At 38.4% G+C, this 20,748-nt stretch overlaps 1 protein-coding gene across 4 annotated transcripts in view; it reads left to right on the top strand.

Moving 5' to 3' along the window:
- The window catches only part of rabgef1 (RAB guanine nucleotide exchange factor (GEF) 1), an 85,508-nt gene extending 66,188 nt beyond the window's left edge, over positions 1-19,320 (top strand). For all 4 annotated transcript variants that reach the window (XM_028807178.2, XM_051931327.1, XM_028807177.2 and 1 more), the window contains exons 6-9: positions 1,014-1,146; positions 5,441-5,532; positions 6,140-6,396; positions 17,157-19,320. In XM_028807178.2, the coding sequence (XP_028663011.1) occupies positions 1,014-1,146; positions 5,441-5,532; positions 6,140-6,396; positions 17,157-17,552 (878 nt within the window). In that variant the 3' untranslated portion in view covers positions 17,553-19,320. The remainder of the gene's footprint in view (positions 1-1,013; positions 1,147-5,440; positions 5,533-6,139; positions 6,397-17,156) is intronic.
- The last annotated feature ends 1,428 nt before the right edge of the window (positions 19,321-20,748 follow it).

Here is a 20,748-nt window from a genome sequence, read left to right as displayed (position 1 = left end):
GCTAAATGGCAATCGGCTCATTAAAGTGAGTGCATATGTGCATCGGCACCGGTGTACTAGCACGGTAAGTATAGAAAAAAAATTAATCAAACTAACTAAACCACAAACATATCCTGCAAAGACACACCCCAACACAGTTGGTTGAGTATTATTGAAAAATGTTTTACTTTCAAGGGATCTTCCACCTTTAACCATCGTGAATTTGTTATTGAAATTGAAATGAATACAAAGGTATCCAGTTGTTAATGGATATAAAAAAGGTATCATAACATTTTTCTATTCTGATGTATTAAGTTGGTTTGTAAGATATTTCATGTGTAGACAATATATTAATTTACTGATGGGATAATTTGCCATTCATTGGTGCTTATTATTACCAAAATGCCATTTAGTCAGAAAATAATTACTGTAACCTTACAGCATGCCCTTGTGGAGGCAAATAACTAGCCCAGTGTTGAGCAGAGATGGAGTCTTTATTCAAAATAACATGTACAGGAGAAGTGGACATCAAGAGATTCTAATAGTTACAAGCTTTTATTACCATTAGCTTATGTCTAAATTTCCTACTTGAACTGTCATCTATTCATAGAGATTTTTTTTTTTTGTTTTTTACATTGTCAGAATTTTTACCAGAATTTTTTTTCCAACAGATGAATCATCTAGCTCAACAAATTAATTTATCTGTGTTGACTAGTCTAAAAATTTTCTTTAATGTTATTTGTGAAGAACGTCAAGCTTAATTTTTGTGGCAGTCGTGAGATGCTGATATACCTATTATCATACTTCTAGTAATTGTTATTTCTGCAGACTCTGGGGAAACTTTGTGGTATTTAAGTGAAATATAAATTTAATTTTTGTGTGACTAATTTATAATCAATCAAGAACATTAGCATTGCTTCCTAATTTCTGGTGTGACTCTTCTTACCTTTAAAAAAGAAACAAATTGCCTTGTGAGTACTAAGCGTCTTTTGGAACACTTTTTGTAACATTTTTTTAAAAAAACGTTGTTCCAGGTTCTTCAGATCGTGTGGAACGGGTTATGGATCAAGTTGAAAAATACATCATGACACGTCTGTACAAAAGTGTGTTCTGCCCTGAAACCACAGATGATGAAAAGAAAGATCTGGCTGTGCAGAAGCGCATCAGGTAACGTTTTTTGTGAGAGAGTAACTGGGTACAAATTAAGGGTATGAAAATAACTTTTTATTCATGGGTACTGCAGATGAAACAGGACTTACTTGTGATACTGGAAATCACAGTAAACAAAGAATAAGTCAAGAGAGCAATCTTTTGACATATTGTCATTGCTGACAGCATAGTGTTTTTGCAGTCATCCTCCAATGCTTTTCAACCCATTCATTATCTCAACCCTCATCAGTAATTACTTGATTAGCTGCTTGGAATACCTTACTTACCTGACCACAGTGTAAAATGTCACACTTGGCTCATAGAAGCCATTCTGAAGCCTTTGACTCCACCAAAGAAGTCCTCAAAGCCTTGGATGACAGAGAGTCAGACATCTCTCTCTGGGAGATGATGAAGAATCTGCTTAACACCAATATGCAAGCTCAATTTACAGACCAGGGAGGCACGGTGGCACAGTGGTACTGCTGTTGCCTCACAGTAAGGATACCAGGGTGTTCTGGGTCTTCCCTGTGTGGAGTAAGCATGTTCTCCCCATGTCTGTGTGGGTTTAGGTGAATTGGCAATCCTAAATTGGCCCGTGTGCGTGCGTGTGTGTGTGTGTGTGTGTGTGTGTGTGTGTGTGTGTGTGTGTTCACTTGTTCGTCCTGTCCAAGGTTTGTTCCTGTCTTGAACCCAATGCTAGCTAGGATGGGCTCCTTGAAACCCTGTTCAGGAATAAATGGGTTAGAATATGACTGACAGACTGACTGACTTTACAGACCCGTGACCCATAACATCCAGTATGAAGTCCAAGCAAACCCAGAGGAAAACAGAGGTGCACTCTTCACTCCAGTGTCTCTTTACATGATGATAAAGTTGGAACGCCACCAGAGGAAGATTGCTATACTTTAAACTAACATACTATGAAGATCACAGGCACCATAAGAATTAAGAAATTGTAAAACTGCCTAGAAATACAGACAAAGGTGTTGTAATTACTTTTCCCTAACCAAGATGGTTTCCAGCTTTAAGTGGAACTACTTTTGAAACTGAAAGACCTAGTAGAATCTTCTCAGCATGTGCATACTCGGTCAAGCACTGCATTCTCATTTCCAATTCTAAAGATATGTGGATATGTATGTTAGCTGAAGCCTGTAAAAATCCAGAGATAGCCTATGATGAAGTCTATGTTAAGTTTTTTTTTGTTTTTTTTTTATTCTTCTAAATGTGCAGCTCTAAGAAGAGAGGAATATTACTTCTTACACCCCACATGTTACAAGCTAAAATACTGGTTGCGTAGTCTGATCAACTAGATAGTTTCTGTTAACGTGTTAACCAAGATATGTGATGTTGCCCAATACATTATTTCATCAAGCTTTCTAACATAAGTAACAACACTCTTCCCTCTGTGATCATATTCCTCATTTGAATCACTCGCTATGCAGATTTTCCTCTAATCTGAATTTGGTTGATTCCTTCCAATTGTTTAACACCTTTACCAAGTTTTTTTTTTTTCCATTTTGCCTTGTCATTGCGCATATTCTGGGGCTGACTATATTTTCATTCACCGGTTACGAATCTCTCTAATTGAAGTCAGAAACAGACATCACTCTCTAATCACCACTGTGCTATATGTTGCTTTAACCTGCCCCTGCTTAATTTACCGATAGGTGCCTTCCTGCTGAGAATTTAATTCCTTCTAACTTTAAGTTAAAGCATTCTGCATAACGCTGTTTACTGTGTTTAAGGAGTTTATAACCATAAATTCAAAATCTGTTGGAATCTCTTTGGATTTAGATAAGGGTGGCTGTGAAAGGAATCATGTGATTTTCTAGCTAGATAAGCAACTGGCTTAATGGGTAAATGCAGGCAAAATATAAGAACCTAGAGTCCCATCTTGTGTCTTTGGAAAAAGTGTACCATTGTGTGGTTTCCCTAGAGCATTAATTGATGCTATCTAACGCAAGGTCTAAGTTAAATGCAGCTGCTTTTAAAAAAAACACTGAAATTGAGATCCACTTCATGAGGATTCCATAGCATGTCTCCAGTTAACTATTAGCATTAAAAGTTGCGAAGATGTGAAGTGTGCATGTCCATCCCAGCTATTAAAAATATAATGGACATTCTTACTAATAATGCTCTTCTGATTAATAATAATTTTTTGGAGTTCATCACTGGACTTTTTTCATAAAATTCTAATACTTCCATATTGAGCTTAATTTCTTTTTTTTGGTTAACAATGGTAGATTCTGTCATACTAGATTTCCTGATAGAATTGCCAGAGCTAAAAGAACCTGTTGATTCAATGTGCCCAAAGAAGTCCAGTGGTGTGAACAGTTTGCCCCTGAGCTATTTGGAAACAGTTGATACCACCACGCTTACAAATGATGAACTCCTCTGTCTCTTCCTCCAAATTAAACCCTGATATAATCGCTTACCATTATCAGTCTTTTTGCAGTGTGACAAAAATTGAGTAGATTTTTCTAACTCTCACCTTAATACATTGTAATATATAAACTTTTGATTAGACATCTACAATAGATCATATTGAAGCTAATCCATTCTAAACTTATTCCTTCATTTCTCTCCTTCTCAGTCTGCATGCAGGTAATGTCTCACTCACTGTGTCTCTGTGGGTGCTTTAGCCAAACCATTTTGATATATTCTTACAGGGCTGGGGTGGGTATAGGGCAGTTTTTTTTTTTTGCTAGTTTTAATTCATTCCTTAAATGATTATGGAAACCTAAATCTATTTTGGATTTGATATTTGAATGATAATAAAGATTTGATCACAAAAAAAACAAGTTAATTCTCAAAACTAATGGAAATAAATAGCTAATAAAGAGATAATCAGTGTGAAATCTTAATCCATGAAAACACAATGTAAAATTGGTATGCTCTTGTATCCTATTATTAGTTGTATGTATCAGAATCTGTAACTAATCAATTTAAATACTGAAATAACCAGTTAAAACCAAACTCATTAACAGCAAAATAAGCTCAGGTGACTATAGTGGTTTCAAAAATAATATAAATCAATACATTCTAATAAGTATATGTAGTGGGACAATGGCACAGTAGAGTAGCATTTCTGCCTCCCAGCCAGTCTTTGAAAGGTATACTCGTTCTCCTCATATCTCTGAGTTTTGTCCATGTACAACATTTTTTCTGCACCTATCAGGACAATACAGCATTTCAATACAGTATATACAACAATCCGTATTAATTATTTAAATATAGGTGACTTTTAAACATGTTCAGAAACAACTGAATATGTGTTCCATACAGGCAATGAATTTAAATATACCCAAAGTACATTCTAACAAATTAATAGTTGTACCCTAAAATACAGGTATGCTGGAAATCAGCATACAGAACTAGTAATATGGGAGAGAATGTTGCTAAGTGTAGTGGTTGTTAATAATCATCTCCACCCCAGTGTTTCCTAATGCAAATGGTTATGCAATGTGGCATGGACTCCTACTGATATCAAATGGCAAATCCAGTGAAGCAGTGTGCTGATGCTCCTTTAGTGGGGCTATGGCTGGTAATTTATATATTCATTTAAGTGTGAATTGTAGAATTGTTTTCTATTAGCAAGCAGGCTATTTTTGTAATAGCAGAATGATGAATGCAGTTCATATTTACAGAACACATGTTATTTGTCAATATATTGTATATGGGCAGGTTTATATATGTATATATTTAGCTTTTTAGCTTTAGTATGTAAGAAGTTATGCTGATATTTAACTTAATAACAATAATGTTGTATTTTTATACTACATCGATCTAGGCAGTGAGTGGGGAAGAAAACAATTCTAGTTATATAATTAAAAGTATAGTCCTTAAATATATCTTATATAAGTGTGCATTATTTATTTTTGTGTACTATTTATTCATTATTATTGTAATTAAATTTTAATTTGATTTTCTGTGCTTATAACTCTTGACATCTTCTAAAGTACTTTAAACTTCATCCTTTGTGTGAAAATGTGCTGTAGAAATAAATGTTGTTATTGCTGTAAGTGGTTTGGTTAGACTGATTATATGTTTGAAGAATATTTTCAGATTTTCTCAGTTGTTAGAAGGAGCTGCTCACCCACTCTACATTTTTTTCTTGTTATGGTTATTCCATTTGCAAATAATATTTTTAGCACTGTTATTTCATTTGGAGAGGTTTATTCCTGTCCTCCTTTTATAATCAGTTTGACACACAGTGTATCAGATTACTGTCTTTTCTAAACAGCAGAAAGAGGAACTTTTTTAAATGAATGTTTCAATTTGTATACCTGCCCCATACCCCACTTTCAAACAGGGCTCTGCACTGGGTTACCCTGCTGATGTTGTGTGTGCCAGTCAATGAAGATATTCCTGAAGTATCAGATATTTTGGTGAAGGCTATTACAGGTAAATAAACTTAAATTTGAGTTTTACCTTCACAAACAAGCTTTGTCCGCGATCAGGATTTATATATACATTCAAGGTTTTAAAGGAACCTTTTATGTATTGTACCTTTCAGACAAAGAGAGAGCCATGTAGCACAATGTACTTGATGAGAATTTTTATATTGACTGATCTATCATTTCTTATGAAATATTCCTGCTTTTGTCAATGAGGCCTTTTTTCTAAAATATTCACATACTGAAGACACTTTGCTTTATTCATAAAGTATCATTGTCAAATTACACTTACTTTTTATTTGCAGGAAAAAAAAATTGAGTTTTAATTTTTTTTTTACATTTGTCTAAATCTGTCGTGGATCTTAATTATTTGCTATTAGAGGGACTATATTTCTTTTCAGTTATTGTCCATAGCTATTTGGTGTGTTTCCTTGCATTTAAAATACCATGTAGTTTTTATATCTTTTGTAAATAACTCTGTGAAAGTTTACATTGTGATAATCATCTCCTTTTTTGTTTAAAACAGTATTTTGCCTCTGTCATCTCAAATTTAGAATTAACATCTCTTAAATAACTGTACATGTTTGAAGTGCCTTTTTATTGGTGCATTACAGATATAATTGAGATGGACTCGAAGCGTGTGCCCAGAGACAAGCTGGCCTGCATCACAAAGTGCAGCAAGCACATCTTCAATGCCATCAAGATCACGAAGAAGGAACCCGCCTCAGCCGATGACTTTCTACCAACCCTCATCTATATAGTGCTGAAGGCAAACCCGCCTCGCCTGCAGTCCAACATTCAATATATCACAAGATTTTGCAACCCAAGTCGACTCATGACAGGAGAAGATGGTTATTACTTCACAAATCTGGTAAGCACTTGTGACCTGTAGTGGCAGAATGGCCATTTAAAGTCATTCAAAAGATAAAAATGTGCTCTCCTCTGCAGACAATGAGAAACCAGTTTTTGCCAGAGGGCCCCAGCCTCTTTACCAAGCCATGGAGGCTCTCTGACAAACTACAGTAGACAGCAGACATCTTAGAAGCCACTGGCCTCAGGATATAAACACAACCTTGAAAATCGAATGCTGAAAAAAAGTTCGTTCTGTCGGAACATAAGTGGGGAAAATGTTTTGGCTGAAGCATCACATGGTCTTTTTAAAAACTAAATGTCACTAATGCCTCACCATTTGTAGGACACTGTTCACTGCTTAATTAATAGATAAAGTGTAGTTCATAATGGAGATCAAACATCAGAATGGAGATCATATATCCTGTGATCAGGGTTTACAGCAAATAACAAAAGCTTCTTTTGTTTTGTCTGTTTACTTTATAGACATTTTCTTTTGTTCATTTGGATATAAAATTCAGGCAACTCAGCAGAATACTTGTTCCTTTAGGACAGAGCTGTATTGCAGATCAATAAATTTCACCGACAGTTCCTGTATTTCACTCCCATAATTGAATAAGGAAAAGCACACTAGCATCTCCAGTGAACTTTCAAAATGAGAAAATCAATGGGGAAATTCCCTGTGCACGTCAATGCTAAAGCTTACCAAGAGACCTGTTTTAGTGTTGCCAGTTTAATAAAATGAATAAAGGATTTATTCATAATAATTGCTTTAAAAATCAAAGGATAATTGTCTTTGTGTTAGAATATTGTTTATGCACATCCTTTCTTTTGAAAAGTACTTGTGTGCTAGGTCTTCCAATTGTAGAAATCAACTTATTCAGACGGTTACAAAAAAGACAGAATTATGATTGCTTTTTATGCTCACTAAAATACATTTCCCAAAATTAGTTTTCATGATCAGCAACAGACAGACTCCTTAAAGACATTTCATGGTCAATTTGTGTTACTCATATAAAGTTTACATGTTCCGTTAGTACTCAGACTTCACGATTATGCTGTAAAGCATGCAAAGTCTGCTGGTGGATAATACAGTGGGGCAATATTAACACTGAATCCAGGTTTCTTCTCTTTTTCTAAAACCCAGCATTTTTCCTTGAATGGTTTGATAACAGTGTGTGATGACATTTGTTATCTTTGACCATCATTTTTTATGTACCCAGAGAAACCTGACCTGGTGTGCTATATGTTAGAGATGAAAATGGTTGCATAATTTTAATGCCACTAAAGTTATTAATACCAATTAGGAAAAACTAACTGCTGAACAGTATCTGTTACATCACTTCTGACGAATAAAACCTAAGGACTGTTATTATGGTACTTCTTGGACACACCTTTACAAAAATCAGTTTAATGTGCTGAGTAACAGGTCCATCAGCTAAATTTGTATGTGTATTTATTTATATATATATATATATATATATATATATATATATATATATATATATATATATATATATATATATTTGTAACAAAGGTGCTATATAGGTGCCGACCCGACACAGACTGATACTGGAGACATATATAAAAGCAAATTAACTTTTATGTTTCTTCACCTGTGGGGCCCTTTTATAGTTCAACCTGAAGTGCTTCAGGTGCTTGACCACCTGCCTCCGGGTGTGGCTGAGCTACAGCCCAGATGGGCCCAGGAACCCCTGCAGCGCCTCCTGGTGACCATCCCGGATCCCAACAGGGCTTTGGAGAACTCCATCTCCCATGTAGCCCTGTAGCTATATGTATTATATTCACAGGTGGCGCAGTGGTAGTGCTGCTGCTTTGCAGTAAGGAGACTGTGGAAGATTGTGGGTTCACTTCCCGGTTCCTCCCTGTGTGGAGAACGCTTTGAGTACTGAGAAAAGCGCTATATAAATGTAATGAATTATTATTATTAATGAATTATTATATTATATTATATTGTGGAAGCCAGCCCCGGACACACTGGGACGTCTATAAAAGGCACACATTTATTCATATTACAGTTCACAGCACACAGTGTCCCTGTACTAATCACCCTCTTTCAAGTCCTTCCAAAGGTCCTTCACCACCTCCACTCCTCTCCACCGAGCTCTGTCCTCTTCCTCCTGACTGCAGCTGACAAATGGAGGGAGGCGGACCCTTTTAAGTCCACCCGGATGTGCTCCAGGTACCTCCTGACGAGCTTCCTGCAGCACTTCCTAGTGTGGCAAAAGTGCCGCACAAGCACCCGGAAGCACTCCGGGTGTCCCTGGTATTCTTTCCACCAGCACCTCCAGGTGTGGCGTAAGTGCCGACGTCCAGGGCTTCACAGGCGTCTGGGCGCCCCCTAGCAGTAACCACGGGCCCCTATAGGGTTGAGCTTCTATGCTCCGTGGCCCCCATACAAACCAGGGCGGCTGCCCTCTCGTGGTCCGGAAGAGGCGTAGTCCCTCTCCCGGTCCTTCCAGGCATCCCGGCTGGGTACTGCTCCCCGCCACAAAATATATATATATATATATATATATATAAAAACATTTTTTTTTTTTTTTAATTTTCCTTTGGGTAATACAAGCTTTCTGCCTCTGTTAAGCTTTTATCTTTCTGTTTGTTATCAGACCTGCTTAATCCAGGTCAGGTTCACAGGTGGTTATACTCAGCCATGCAGTATTGGGCCCACAAAAGGAACCATCCCTGCACAGAGCTCCAGTCCATCTTGGAATACTTTTACATCCCCACACTCACTCATACTGGAAAAGTTTTGAGTTGCCAATTACCTAACAGATACATTTTCTAGCATAGATTTACTGCAGCTAATACATCATTTTGCTAAGCACATGTAACCCTACAATAAAAAAAAACAGTAAGGGACCCAAGAGCATAAAACTGGTCTACTTTTGTCCAAGTGCTATAATTTATCCACTTTTCAACTGAAGGTTTATGTTTTTTATGTTGTTTGTATGGACAGCAGCTGATATTAGCCTTAAGCAAAATTTGCAACAGAGCTGTGATTTACACCAACATCCCAGAACCATGCATATAAAGTGAATAGCTGTAGAGTGATCTTAATAGGGAAGTGTGCCCTGTGATGGACTGGCATTCTGTCAAAATGTGGCTTCTGTCTTGTGCTGAACGCTGTCCATATTGACTCTACCTCTGCAACACCCTTTACAGTAATCTCTCCTCAATCGCAGGGGTTGTGTTCCAGAACCCCCCGCGAAAGATGAAAATCCGTGAAGTAGAAACCATATGTTTATATGGTTACTTTTATATTGTCATGCTTGGGTCACAGATTTGCACAGAAACACAGGAGGTTGTAGAGAGACAGGAACGTTATTCAAACACTGCAAACAAACATTTGTCTCTTTTTCAAAAGTTTAAACTGTGCTCCATGACAAGACAGAGATGACAGTTCCGTCTCACAATTAAAAGAATGCAAACATATCTTCCTCTTCAAAGGAGTGCGCGTCAGGAGAAGAGAATGTCAGAGAGAGAGAGAGAAAAAAGCCAACAAAAATCAATAGGGCTGTTTGGCTTTTAAGTATGCGAAGCACCGCCGTATAAAGCAGCTGCAAGGAAGAGAACAAAGTGAAGGTAGTCTTTCAGCATTTTTTAGAGGAGCGTCCGTATCCTCTAGGCCAGTATGCGAACAGCCCCTCTGCTCACACCCCCTCCGTCAGGAGCAGAGAATGTCAGAGAGAGTGAGAGAGACAGAGAAAAACAAACAATCAAAAATCAATACGCGCCGTTCAAGCTTTTAAGTATGCGAAGCACCGTGCGGGAAGCATGTCGCTTGACAAAGCCGGAAGGGAGCAATGTGAAGATAATCTTTTAGCATTTTTAGACGAGCATCCGTATCGTCTAGGGGTGCGAACAGCCCCCCTGCTCACACCCCCTCCGTCAGGAGCAGAGAATGTCAGAGCAAGAGAGAGAGAAAAGTAAACAATCAAAAATCAATACGTGCTGTTTGATCTTTTAAGTATGCGAAGTACCGTGCAGGAAGCATATCACTTGACAAAGCAGCCACATGTAAGCCCAGCAAGGATGGTAGCAATGTGAAGGTAGTCTTTCAGCGTTTTTTGAGGAGCAGCCGTATCCTCTAGGGATGCAAACAGCCCCCGTGCTCACAATATATTTCAGGAGTTTTATTTAATACATAATACACGCTCTGGTTGGGTAGCTACTCAGCCATCTGCCAATCGCGTCCCTTGTATGAAATCAACTGGGCAAACCAACTGAGGAAGCATGTACCAGAAATTAAAAGACCCATTGTCCGCAGAAATCCACGAACCAGCAAAAAATCCGCAATATATATTTAAATATGCTTACATATAAAATCCGCAATAGAGTGAAGCCGCGTAAGTCGAAGCGCGATATAGCGAGGGATTACTGTAATGAAAATATCCGGTTTGGAAGTGAATGAAAGAACTATTTATTTGGAGAAAGGGCATATGTAATTTTTTGTCTGATAACTTGCTATTATCACTTTTTCTTTTGTGAAATAGCCATTTAAACCTTTTTCTTTTTTAATCACACCTAAGCTCTTCATTCTTTACCGATGTTGCCTTATACTCCTGTTAATATAATTGCTGATTTCTACTAGCACAAGACGTTTTTTCTACATGGGTGCTCATCAAGAGCTTTCTAAAATAGTGCCTAACACTGCACAACAAAGTTTTTGCTTCTTGAACACTGTTGGGTGTTTCTTATAGATTTTTGGGTGCTGATCATGAATATCACATCAAAATTTACCCATCACGTACCGTTTCAGAGACATCTTCAGTTTTGTTATGATTTTTTTCTTATATTTGTATCCAAACATTTTCGCTCCCGTAAGTGACTTATCAGCAACGGTTTGTGCAGCCTGGACATGTCCAGGCATGGAATCAGGCCAGATTGCAAACTGTTCTGCGGAAGTTGACATCCTGGGCAGGTCTGAACGAGCTTGACGCTGTCTCAACATGCTATAAAAGTGGCTTGCATACACCGATCCTGTTCATTTGGTTAATATAGATAGTCAGTGTGTATGTATAGTATCAGTATAGTATCTGTAGCAATATAACAGTAAGTAAGCTTGATGCTATAGACGTTTTGGTGTTGGGCGATATGTATCATCAATGTCGTAACAGCCGCGATACATTTTGCTATATCTGTGGCGAATATACACTTGCGCCTCAAGAAGTTGGATGACTGCTCTTGTGAAGAAAGCTTATCATCTGTATTTCAGCTGCAAAATTGGTGATCAAGATAAGGAATGGGCGCCTCACATTTGCTGTGCGACATGTGCTGTCAGTCTGAGAGCCTGGCTCAGAGGCACTCGAAAGACGATGCCGTTTGCTGTTCCAATGATATGGCAAGAACAGAAAGACTATGTGACAGTCTGTTACTTAATGTTTGACTAATGTGTCTGATTTCTGTGCCAAAAACAAGAAGTCAATTGAATGTCCTAATCTGCCTTCAGCAATGAGACCCGTGCCACATGACGACAGTCTTCCAATTCCAAAACCACCAGAGGATTGGACCTTAGACGAACCAGATGAAGAAACTGCAATGCAGGGTACTGACTGTGAAATTGACCTGGATTTTGAACCGTGCTCATCAGGCGATCCACATCTGATAACACAGTCTGAATTGAACGATTTGGTCAGAGATTTGAGTCTGTCAAGAGCAAAAGTCGAGCTGCTGGGTTTGAGACTGCAGGAATGGTGTTTGCTGTCACCAGGTACAAAACTTTCTGTGTTTCGAGGCCGACATCATGATATAACCAAATTTTTTGCACAAGTCGACAGTCTCTGTTTCTGTTGTGACATTGAAGGATTATTCTCGGCCTTGGGTTGTGATCACAACCCGGAAGAGTGGCGTCTCTTCATTGATTCGTCAATGTTAAACCAGAAAGCTGTTCTGCTACACAATGGCAACGTTTATTCTTCAGTACCTGTTGGCTATGCAGCACACATGAAAGAAACGTACGAGAATATGGAACTGTTGCTGAAGCACATCCAGTATAGCAGGTACAAGTGGAATATCTGTGGAGATCTTAAAGTCACTGCTCTGTTACTAGGACTGCAGCTCGGATATACAAAGTACTGTTGTTTCATCTGTGAATCGGACAGCCGTGCCAAAGAGTCACACTATTCTCAACAGAACTTGCCACTCCGTAAAAAGTTAGTTCTAGGACAGAAAAATATGGCACAAGAATCGCTTGTCAACCCAGCAGAGATATTTTTGCCTCCTCTTCACATAAAACTGGGACTCATGAAGACTTTCGTGAAAGCACTGAACAAGGAAGGCGAAGGTTTTCATTATTTAAGACAGATGTTCCCAAGAATAACTGATGCCAAGATCAAAGAGGGCATTTTTGTTGGCCCCCAGATCAGACATGTTATGAGTGACAAGCAGTTTGAAGATCTGTTAATTGGGCTGGAAAAAATTGCCTAGCAAGCCTTCAAAGCCGTTGACAATTTTCTGGGCAATTACAGAGCCTCAAACGACATTCAAACTTCTCAAAGCATACAAGACAATGAAGTGCAACATGTCACTCAAGATTCATTTCCTCCACTCACACTTGGACTTCTTCCCCGCAAATCTTGGTGCTGTCAGTGATGAACACAGTGAAAGGTTTCACCAGGACATTTCTACAATGGAGAAACGTTACCAGAGCAACTGGAATCCGTCAATGCTTGCTGACTATTGTTGGACATTGCAACGTGATGCACCAGACATTGAATACAAAAGAAAATCAGGAGCAAAATTTCTGTTGAATTTAAAAGCTTATGCGAAACATAAACGTGACTAAATACGTTATTGTCAGTAAACATATAAATGTCTATTTCTCAGAGTTCCTACGTGATGCAGTAAAACCAAAACCAGTAGGTACCTGTCACAATCCGTAAGACTTTTCAAAAAAATTGTTGTGCAGTGATATCACAAAAGACTGTTTGGATGGACTCTTGAGCTGTGAGAGCCAGTGAGCCCATGACTTGGATCTGAAAGTCATGAAAAATGCATTTGCACAGAGAAATGCAGATGTGAGCATGTACTGTAAAGAGGTGTTAGCCGGGTCCCACAAAGAATACATATATTGTAATTTTTTTTGTAATTTAGTTTAGAACTTGTTAGAATAAAGCATAAAAAATAAGAATTATCCCCCCTTCACAGGCTGAACATACTGCATGCAATTTTACAAATACAATATCCATAATTCATGAATATATTTTCACTCTTCCTTAATTTCATAAGAATTTAGAATACATGCTGCAGGAAATGCTAACTGGTCATGTGTATGTGCAGCCCCTTTCACATGAGCTTCTGTTTTCCAAGCTTGCTTTTATCTCTGTATAGTATGAAATTGCTTGTCCCTGCTGGAGCAGTGTCAGTGAGGTTGGTGGCATCCCACCGAAAGAGAGCTGGACAGGCTAAAGACGAGTTTATTAAGAGTATATGGAACAGGTTCTTTGAATGTACAAACAAGTATTTTGTAATCTTCTTTTCAATTAATCAAACAACCGTTAAAGGTAACACATAGCAAATACCGATTGAAAATTTGCTGACAAGCATTATAGAGTGTCTATTTTAAGCTCTAATATCTGGTTAAGTAATTAGTGTGAAGACTCGCCGTCTCTCAACTGGAGAGTGTTTTTTGAAGTGCACACAGCTAGCTCTGAACGCTTTATCTACAGATTCAATCGGCTTTCATAAAATTTATTGTGAAATGAAGCCACAACCCCACACTTTAGTTGAAAAAGTTGCAAAGTCAACACAGATGGGGCAAAGTCAAAAATGGAAACCAGGTCCATGGAGTTTTGACGTATCCATGTTCATTTTGGTGTCACCAAAAAAAATGGTAATATTTTAATACACTGGCATCATTTTTGCTGTGTTTGGTAGAATATATCTTATTTTGGTTACATTGTAAACTGGCCCTGTACTTGAGTGTGGCCTGTTTTGAATTAGTTCTCCAACCAGGGTTTGTTTCCGCCTTGTACCTACTGCTGTCCCCAACAACCCTGAGCTGGTATGAGAAAGTTTATTTACAAGTGCACATAATCCTGTCTTCTAAAACTAGTTCTTTTCAAACATATCAAATGAATATGTTACACAGTCAGATTATTTATTTTTTTAAATAATTTGACATGTCATATTCTTATTGCCATTTGATGTTTCGCCTGTGTTATATAGTCCTACTGGTGGGTACATTTGCTGTCTCTGATTTTAAGGTGCACAAAGATGTGACTGTAGCAAACGTTCAGACTGTTGTTCCACACCATGTTGGGTTAAAGTACTTATTTTTAGCATGTATATCTAGATAGTTCGAGTAGTGGGCTAAGTAAAGCTGATGATTCAAATCTGCTTTCAGTTGGTTGTGTGGTTTCTTAACCGCATCCTTCCAACTCCTCTGCAAAACCCCACTGCACCAGTGCCTAAGCAACACAAGAAAAGCAGTTTGATAAAGTGTTCAAATTTATGATACTTTCCTGCAAACAAAAAGACAAATATATATTAATAAAGTGTATAGTGTATATGGAATTATTTGGCTATTCTCATGTATGTTCTATGCATTCTGGCATATACAGTAGGCCCACCTTGCTCTCAAATCTGGTTGGAATCTGCCTAGGGGTCCTACCTCAATGTATAGTTATACAAGAAGACGGATGTATGCTATGATTAAAGCAATGGATGATTAACCTCTACTACAAATCAAAACAGTCAAAGTAGTAGTGTGTTAAGAAAAGTATTATCAGTCATGTAAAGAATGTAATACTGAATATTTTTAGATTTCTAACATAACATTTTTATTAAATTATGTAAGCTTTATAAATAATCCAAGTTCTTTTCAGAGTCATTTTATTCATATCTGTTCAATTTTTCAAAGCAAATAGATTTTGAACATCATTGCCCATTGGGCGGTGTTCTTTTATTTGATATTCCTACAGTAGCTTGCTACCCATTTTGATATCTTTCTACATCAATTCAAATTCAGAGTTCATTAAGAAAGTTCTTAATGCCAGCAGCATCGGGCAGGAGCCAACCCTGAATGGGATACCAGTCCGGCACACTCCACACTCTCGCTCACACACGACCAACTCTCCCAAAGGAAAAACAAAAACGGAAAAATGGAGACAACGTGCAAATTCAGCACATGCAGCAGCAGCCGGGGGTTTGGATTTAGAATGCAGGAGCCAGAAGTAGGCAGTGCTAGTCAATGAGCCAGTGTGACACCTCAAACTACTATCCGAAAATCTTATTTTTAATGCCTTAATGTTGACTTTTTCAATATTGAACTGGCTAAACAGATCCTGAAGGGCATCATAGTGTTGTCTTTACTACTTTCTTATTGAATTAATTAAATTGTAACTGTAGCTGTGTCTTTTCTAGGTTCAAAAAATCGAGCAACTACTCATTTGGTCATGTAGGATCCAGCATGAGTCAAACGCATGACAAAAGATGTTTCTCGGTACAATAAAGTTTGTTTTAAAAAGATTTAGTGAAACTTTTAAAAAAAGGAACAAAAAATGAGAAAAAAGTTATTACACACACAGAATAAGAGGCAAAAAAAAAAGTTTCTTCTCTGTTTTGTTACAATTTTAGCTTTCTCTTGTTAAACTTCAGTTACTTTTTACTTTCTCATATACAGAGTATGGGGAAAGTATTGGAATTCTCCAAAAATTCCATTTTGAGATTTTGATGAATCTCGATGTTTTAGACCTCCTGAGTCCGAAAATCCCATTTTTGGAATGATGTCTGTGTGTGTCTGTATGGAAACACGATAACTTGAGAACGCTTTCACTTAGGTCAACCAAATTTTGCACACAAGTTCAGGTACAAAAAGTAGATTTCTATCAACTTTTGAGCTATTTCCGCTAACATGAAGTGGTACTTTACCTTTTATTCAATCTGCTGCACAGTCTGATTTATTCAACTTTACTTTTATAATAATTGTTCAATATTAACTTGATTTGTTGTTGATGGTTCTTTAATGTACATAATATAAAAATATAATCATTGTCTTGTTGTTTACTCTTCAAATATTCATCCCCATATCTGACTATACAAGAAAGTCGAGGGGAGAGCACTCCCGATGTTTATACTTAAGTTGTGTTATTTTTTTGTGGCAAACCTCCATTGGCGTCACTTCAGTACATTCAGTATGTTCTGTACGTGTGGTACGGTTTAAAACTGTTTGCCCTTACCGACTGCACAGCAGATCATAAACTGAACTTTTCTCTAGTCAGAATGGTAAGAAAAGCACCGTGATGTCCGTACATTGATGGATTAAAGGCCAGAAGTCCATGTGACCATCATCATCAAGTTCTTCCATGTGAACCCTGAATGCAATGAGGACTGATTGAGGTCATTTATGTTAGGTAGAATGCCTAGAGGGGGCTTGGTGGTCTTGTGGCCTTGGAACCCCTGCAGATTTTTTTTTTCTCCAGCTGTCTGGAGTTTTTTTTCTTTGTTTTTTCTGTCCTCCCTGGCCATCGGACCTTACTTTTATTGTATGTTAATTAGTGTTCCCTTATTTTAATTCTTATTTATTCTGTCTTTTCTCCCTTTCTTCATCCTGTAAAGCACTTTGAGCTACATTATTTATATGAAAATGTGCTATAGAAATAAATGATGTTGTTGTAGAGGTTATAATGGAATCTCTCATCGACTATGCTTTAATGTATAGGCAAACATTTTAACATAACTAAGAAAATATTTCTTATCAATTTAACATAACGTAAGTAACAAATCGCTCTTACAGCAACCATTCTTTCTTCTTCTCAGTGTTGTGCTGTTGCCTTCATCGAGAAACTGGATGCACAGTCCCTCAATCTGAGCCCTGAGGATTTTGAACGCTACATGTCTGGACAGGCATCACCACGCAGGCAGGACCAAGATGGCTACCTGAGTCATGTGAACAACAGTCCAAGTTTGGGCCAGGCTTACCAGAACCTTGAGCAGCTGTCTGGGTTGGGCGAACGACAAGAGCGAGTGCTAGAGGGGGCACGCCGGCTTGAAAGGGACCTTATCGAATGGAGTGATGGAGTGGCTAGGGAAGTGCAAGACATTCTGGACAAGTACCCTCTGGAAATCTGTCCCCCAGCATCAGCCATTGACTCTGATAATGTGGAGAATGATCGATTGCCACCCCCCCTCCAACCTCAGGTCTTCGCTGGCTAGGATCTGCCACCCACCGGCATATTCATTTGGTCTTTTCCAGCCCTCCTTGTCTGGACAGTCCTTAAAAGACTTTAGCTGACGAAGCTTGCCTGTGACTCTGACAGGTCACAGCCCCCTCTGTCTTAGTTGAGAACACTTCTACCAAGAGACTCATTATTATGGTGCTGCAATTGGTTTATTTTTTTTTTCTTAAAGACTCTGTTACTTTATAGGAAGAAATGCTAAGTTATTTAATGCATTAATTATCTTGAAAAGAAACAGTTGGTGAATGTCTGCACTAATAATGTCGTACTCTTCCACAATGCAGACCAAGGAGAGACAGAGAAATGGCAAAAGCTGGTTTAAACACGACTTACTGGTCATTTTGAAAACGGTACAGTAATGAGAAGCGGCGCATGTGGCTGACTGCACTTTAAATGTCTGAAATCAGCAATTTCACTTCTGCACTCTACTGAAGCAGTCTGTAAAAGATTACATGTGTCTTGCTGTTTATGTTTAGTGGTCTTTGGGGAAATGAATTATTGAAACAAGTGGAAGGCTCCTATATATATGTGTGTGTGGGTGGGTGTGTGTGCGTGTGTGTGCAGCCTTATGTTAAAAAATATCAGTCAGTTTATGTGTTTAGGATCTGCCTGAAGGTCTCATCAGTGAGTCCAGGCCTTCAGGTCCAATAGATAGGATTTCAAAATAAGTTTGAAGTCTTGAAAGTTTATCATGGAAACAAAGATGGCAAATTAGTTTTTAGCTCTTTGGAATACTTGATTGTTAAAGTGAGACTTGTAATCTATGCAAAATGAAGGCAGTTGAACATTTCCCAGTGTATGTTTAAATTTAGTTGTCCTGGAGGCTGTAACATAAGTTCTGACAATATCACTGACCTCTGGTGTCCAGCAGTGCTGCACTATTTTAAATTAGAGTACCTGGCATCAGAACCTACACCTTGGCATTAGTTAAAGCAGTAGATGTGCAGCCCCACGTGTACAACAGCATTGCAGTGTGGCATTCTTAGGGTACAATCAGCCCCCTCTTTGTGCCATAGGTGTCCTACAACCAGGCTGGTCACATAAGGTGTGGTGCTCGGTCACCAGCAACCAAAGAATCCTGTATACGCTTCACGCTGACATACAAAGAGTGAACCCCAACTTTAAATAAGTGAAACAGAAACCCAGAGACGATTCTTGTCACATTGTTGAGTTTAATCAGTAACAGTCTACTCCAGTTATTCCAAAACCTACCAACTTAAAATCAGGTTTTTCCAAGCTGGCATCACTGCTTCTTGATACAGTATTCCTGTAGGTATAATTGCCTGACCAAACACATTTTAGTTTCATGGAACTTTTTTAGAACTGTAGGTTACATTGTAGAAAAGCAGCAAAACTAAAAAATACCATGCATATAATTTTTTATTGGATATCAAACCTTTAAAAGCAATGCAGCAATCCATTTTTATGCTATCCTAATAGGAGATGAAGCTTTTTTAGTGCAGGACCTGTCGTATCTGGTGAATGGAACTGGCCCACGCAAACACTGACCTGTGAAGTCTGACTTGTGGAACATTTATGGGGAATGTTAAGTGAAGGTACAGATAACCCACACTAAATCCAGCTGAGCCAACGGCTCTGTAAAAATGTATATTGTTTTCCCATTACCGGTATATCTTTACCTGTATGGTTTATAATCAACTACACTATTTATAAGTTGATGTTTTAAAGTGGGTGAATTTGTTTTATTTAATTTTTCCTTCAATAAAGAAAAGCCTGGACTTCCATCTTACTTGTGAGTGACCCATTTCGTTCATTTGGTTTCCACATTGTTTTAACCTTTGACTGTCAAGAATATTAGGTTCCCACAACACTAATGGTGTAAACTTAGTCAAGACTTATAAAAATGGTGTTATGGAAATCTCCCTCGAAGATGCACAACAAGTTTCATTCACCTGTTGAGATCTCTGTTGAGGATTTCAGTGAAAACGTAAGAAAACTCTCTGGAAATGGGAATCTTTATCCTTACTCGGTTTACCAATTTTTAGTTTAATTATTGATCTGGAAATTAGAAAGATGGGTACACACCTAATACTAAAAAAAACTGTCTTCTTCTGAGGTCCGACCATGGGGGTACACAGTGGAAGGTGACCCAGCGGGCTAAAAACCTTATATTCTCTGGCTATCCTAAAGAGCACCTCGACGTGCGCCGATCCTGGTGCTACTTAACCGTAGCCTGACAGGCTAACCCTGTCATTGCTCGGCTCGATTTTGAAGCAGACTCACAAGATGTTTGCCATCTGTTAGAAAGAAAAAGATTTTTGTTTTGTTGACATGTGAATAATTTCTGTTACTTGTATTACAACAATCTAACAAGTCAGGCTGTGGCACTCTAAACTACTTTGTGCATTTAATTTTTTAGAGCACAACAATATATTAATACTTTCCTTGGGCAAATTGCAATTGTTTAAATAAACTACAAAAAATTCACTATTTTATAATATAACGAATAATACACATTGTGGCCACCAGGGGACGATGCAGCTCTCCAAACACCTGACACAGGCACACTTGGACGTGCCACAAACAAAGTTTTTTATGACTTTTCATGGGAAATGCTTCCCAGGTAAGTGTTTCCCACACCATAAACACAAGTACAAAGCTCAAGCAATATTCTTTGCCTTTCTTTTCTTTCTCGCTGCCTTCCATGCTTCTCCCAGCAGGCTTCATCTTCTTCCTCCTCCCGACTCTGGCTTCTCAAGTTGTAGCAGTGGGCTTCTTTTATTGTAACACCCGAGAGTATTTCTGGTGTCCCGTAAATGGTAGCACTTCTGGGTGAGGCGGGAGCCCAAAAAAGTAGGGCTCCCCAGTACCTGTGGCACCCCCGGAAACCAACAGGGCTGAGCCAACAAACTGCAATTCCCAGTGTGCCCTGTGGGAATCAGTGGGGCTGCAGCACCCCAGTGCAGCTGCCACCTAGTGACCCAAGGGAGATAATGCCCTGTGCATGCTTTCACCCCGAGTCCTCCCATTGTGATGGCATCCTGGTCAGGTAAGGGTCCAGGTGTCTACCACAATACATAATAAATATGTTCATAATCTGTGTCATTTACATATAAAAATGGCAGCTAAGAATCTTTAAAAAATCTGGAGATAAAAGCCCTCGCGGTTCTTCACACTTAAATAGCATTCAGATGGGATGCCAGCTGTTTCAA

This window comes from Erpetoichthys calabaricus, chromosome 8 (assembly GCF_900747795.2).
Source record: "Erpetoichthys calabaricus chromosome 8, fErpCal1.3, whole genome shotgun sequence".
NCBI classification, from domain to species: domain Eukaryota; kingdom Metazoa; phylum Chordata; class Cladistia; order Polypteriformes; family Polypteridae; genus Erpetoichthys; species Erpetoichthys calabaricus.
This window is presented reverse-complemented; position numbering and strand designations above follow the sequence as displayed.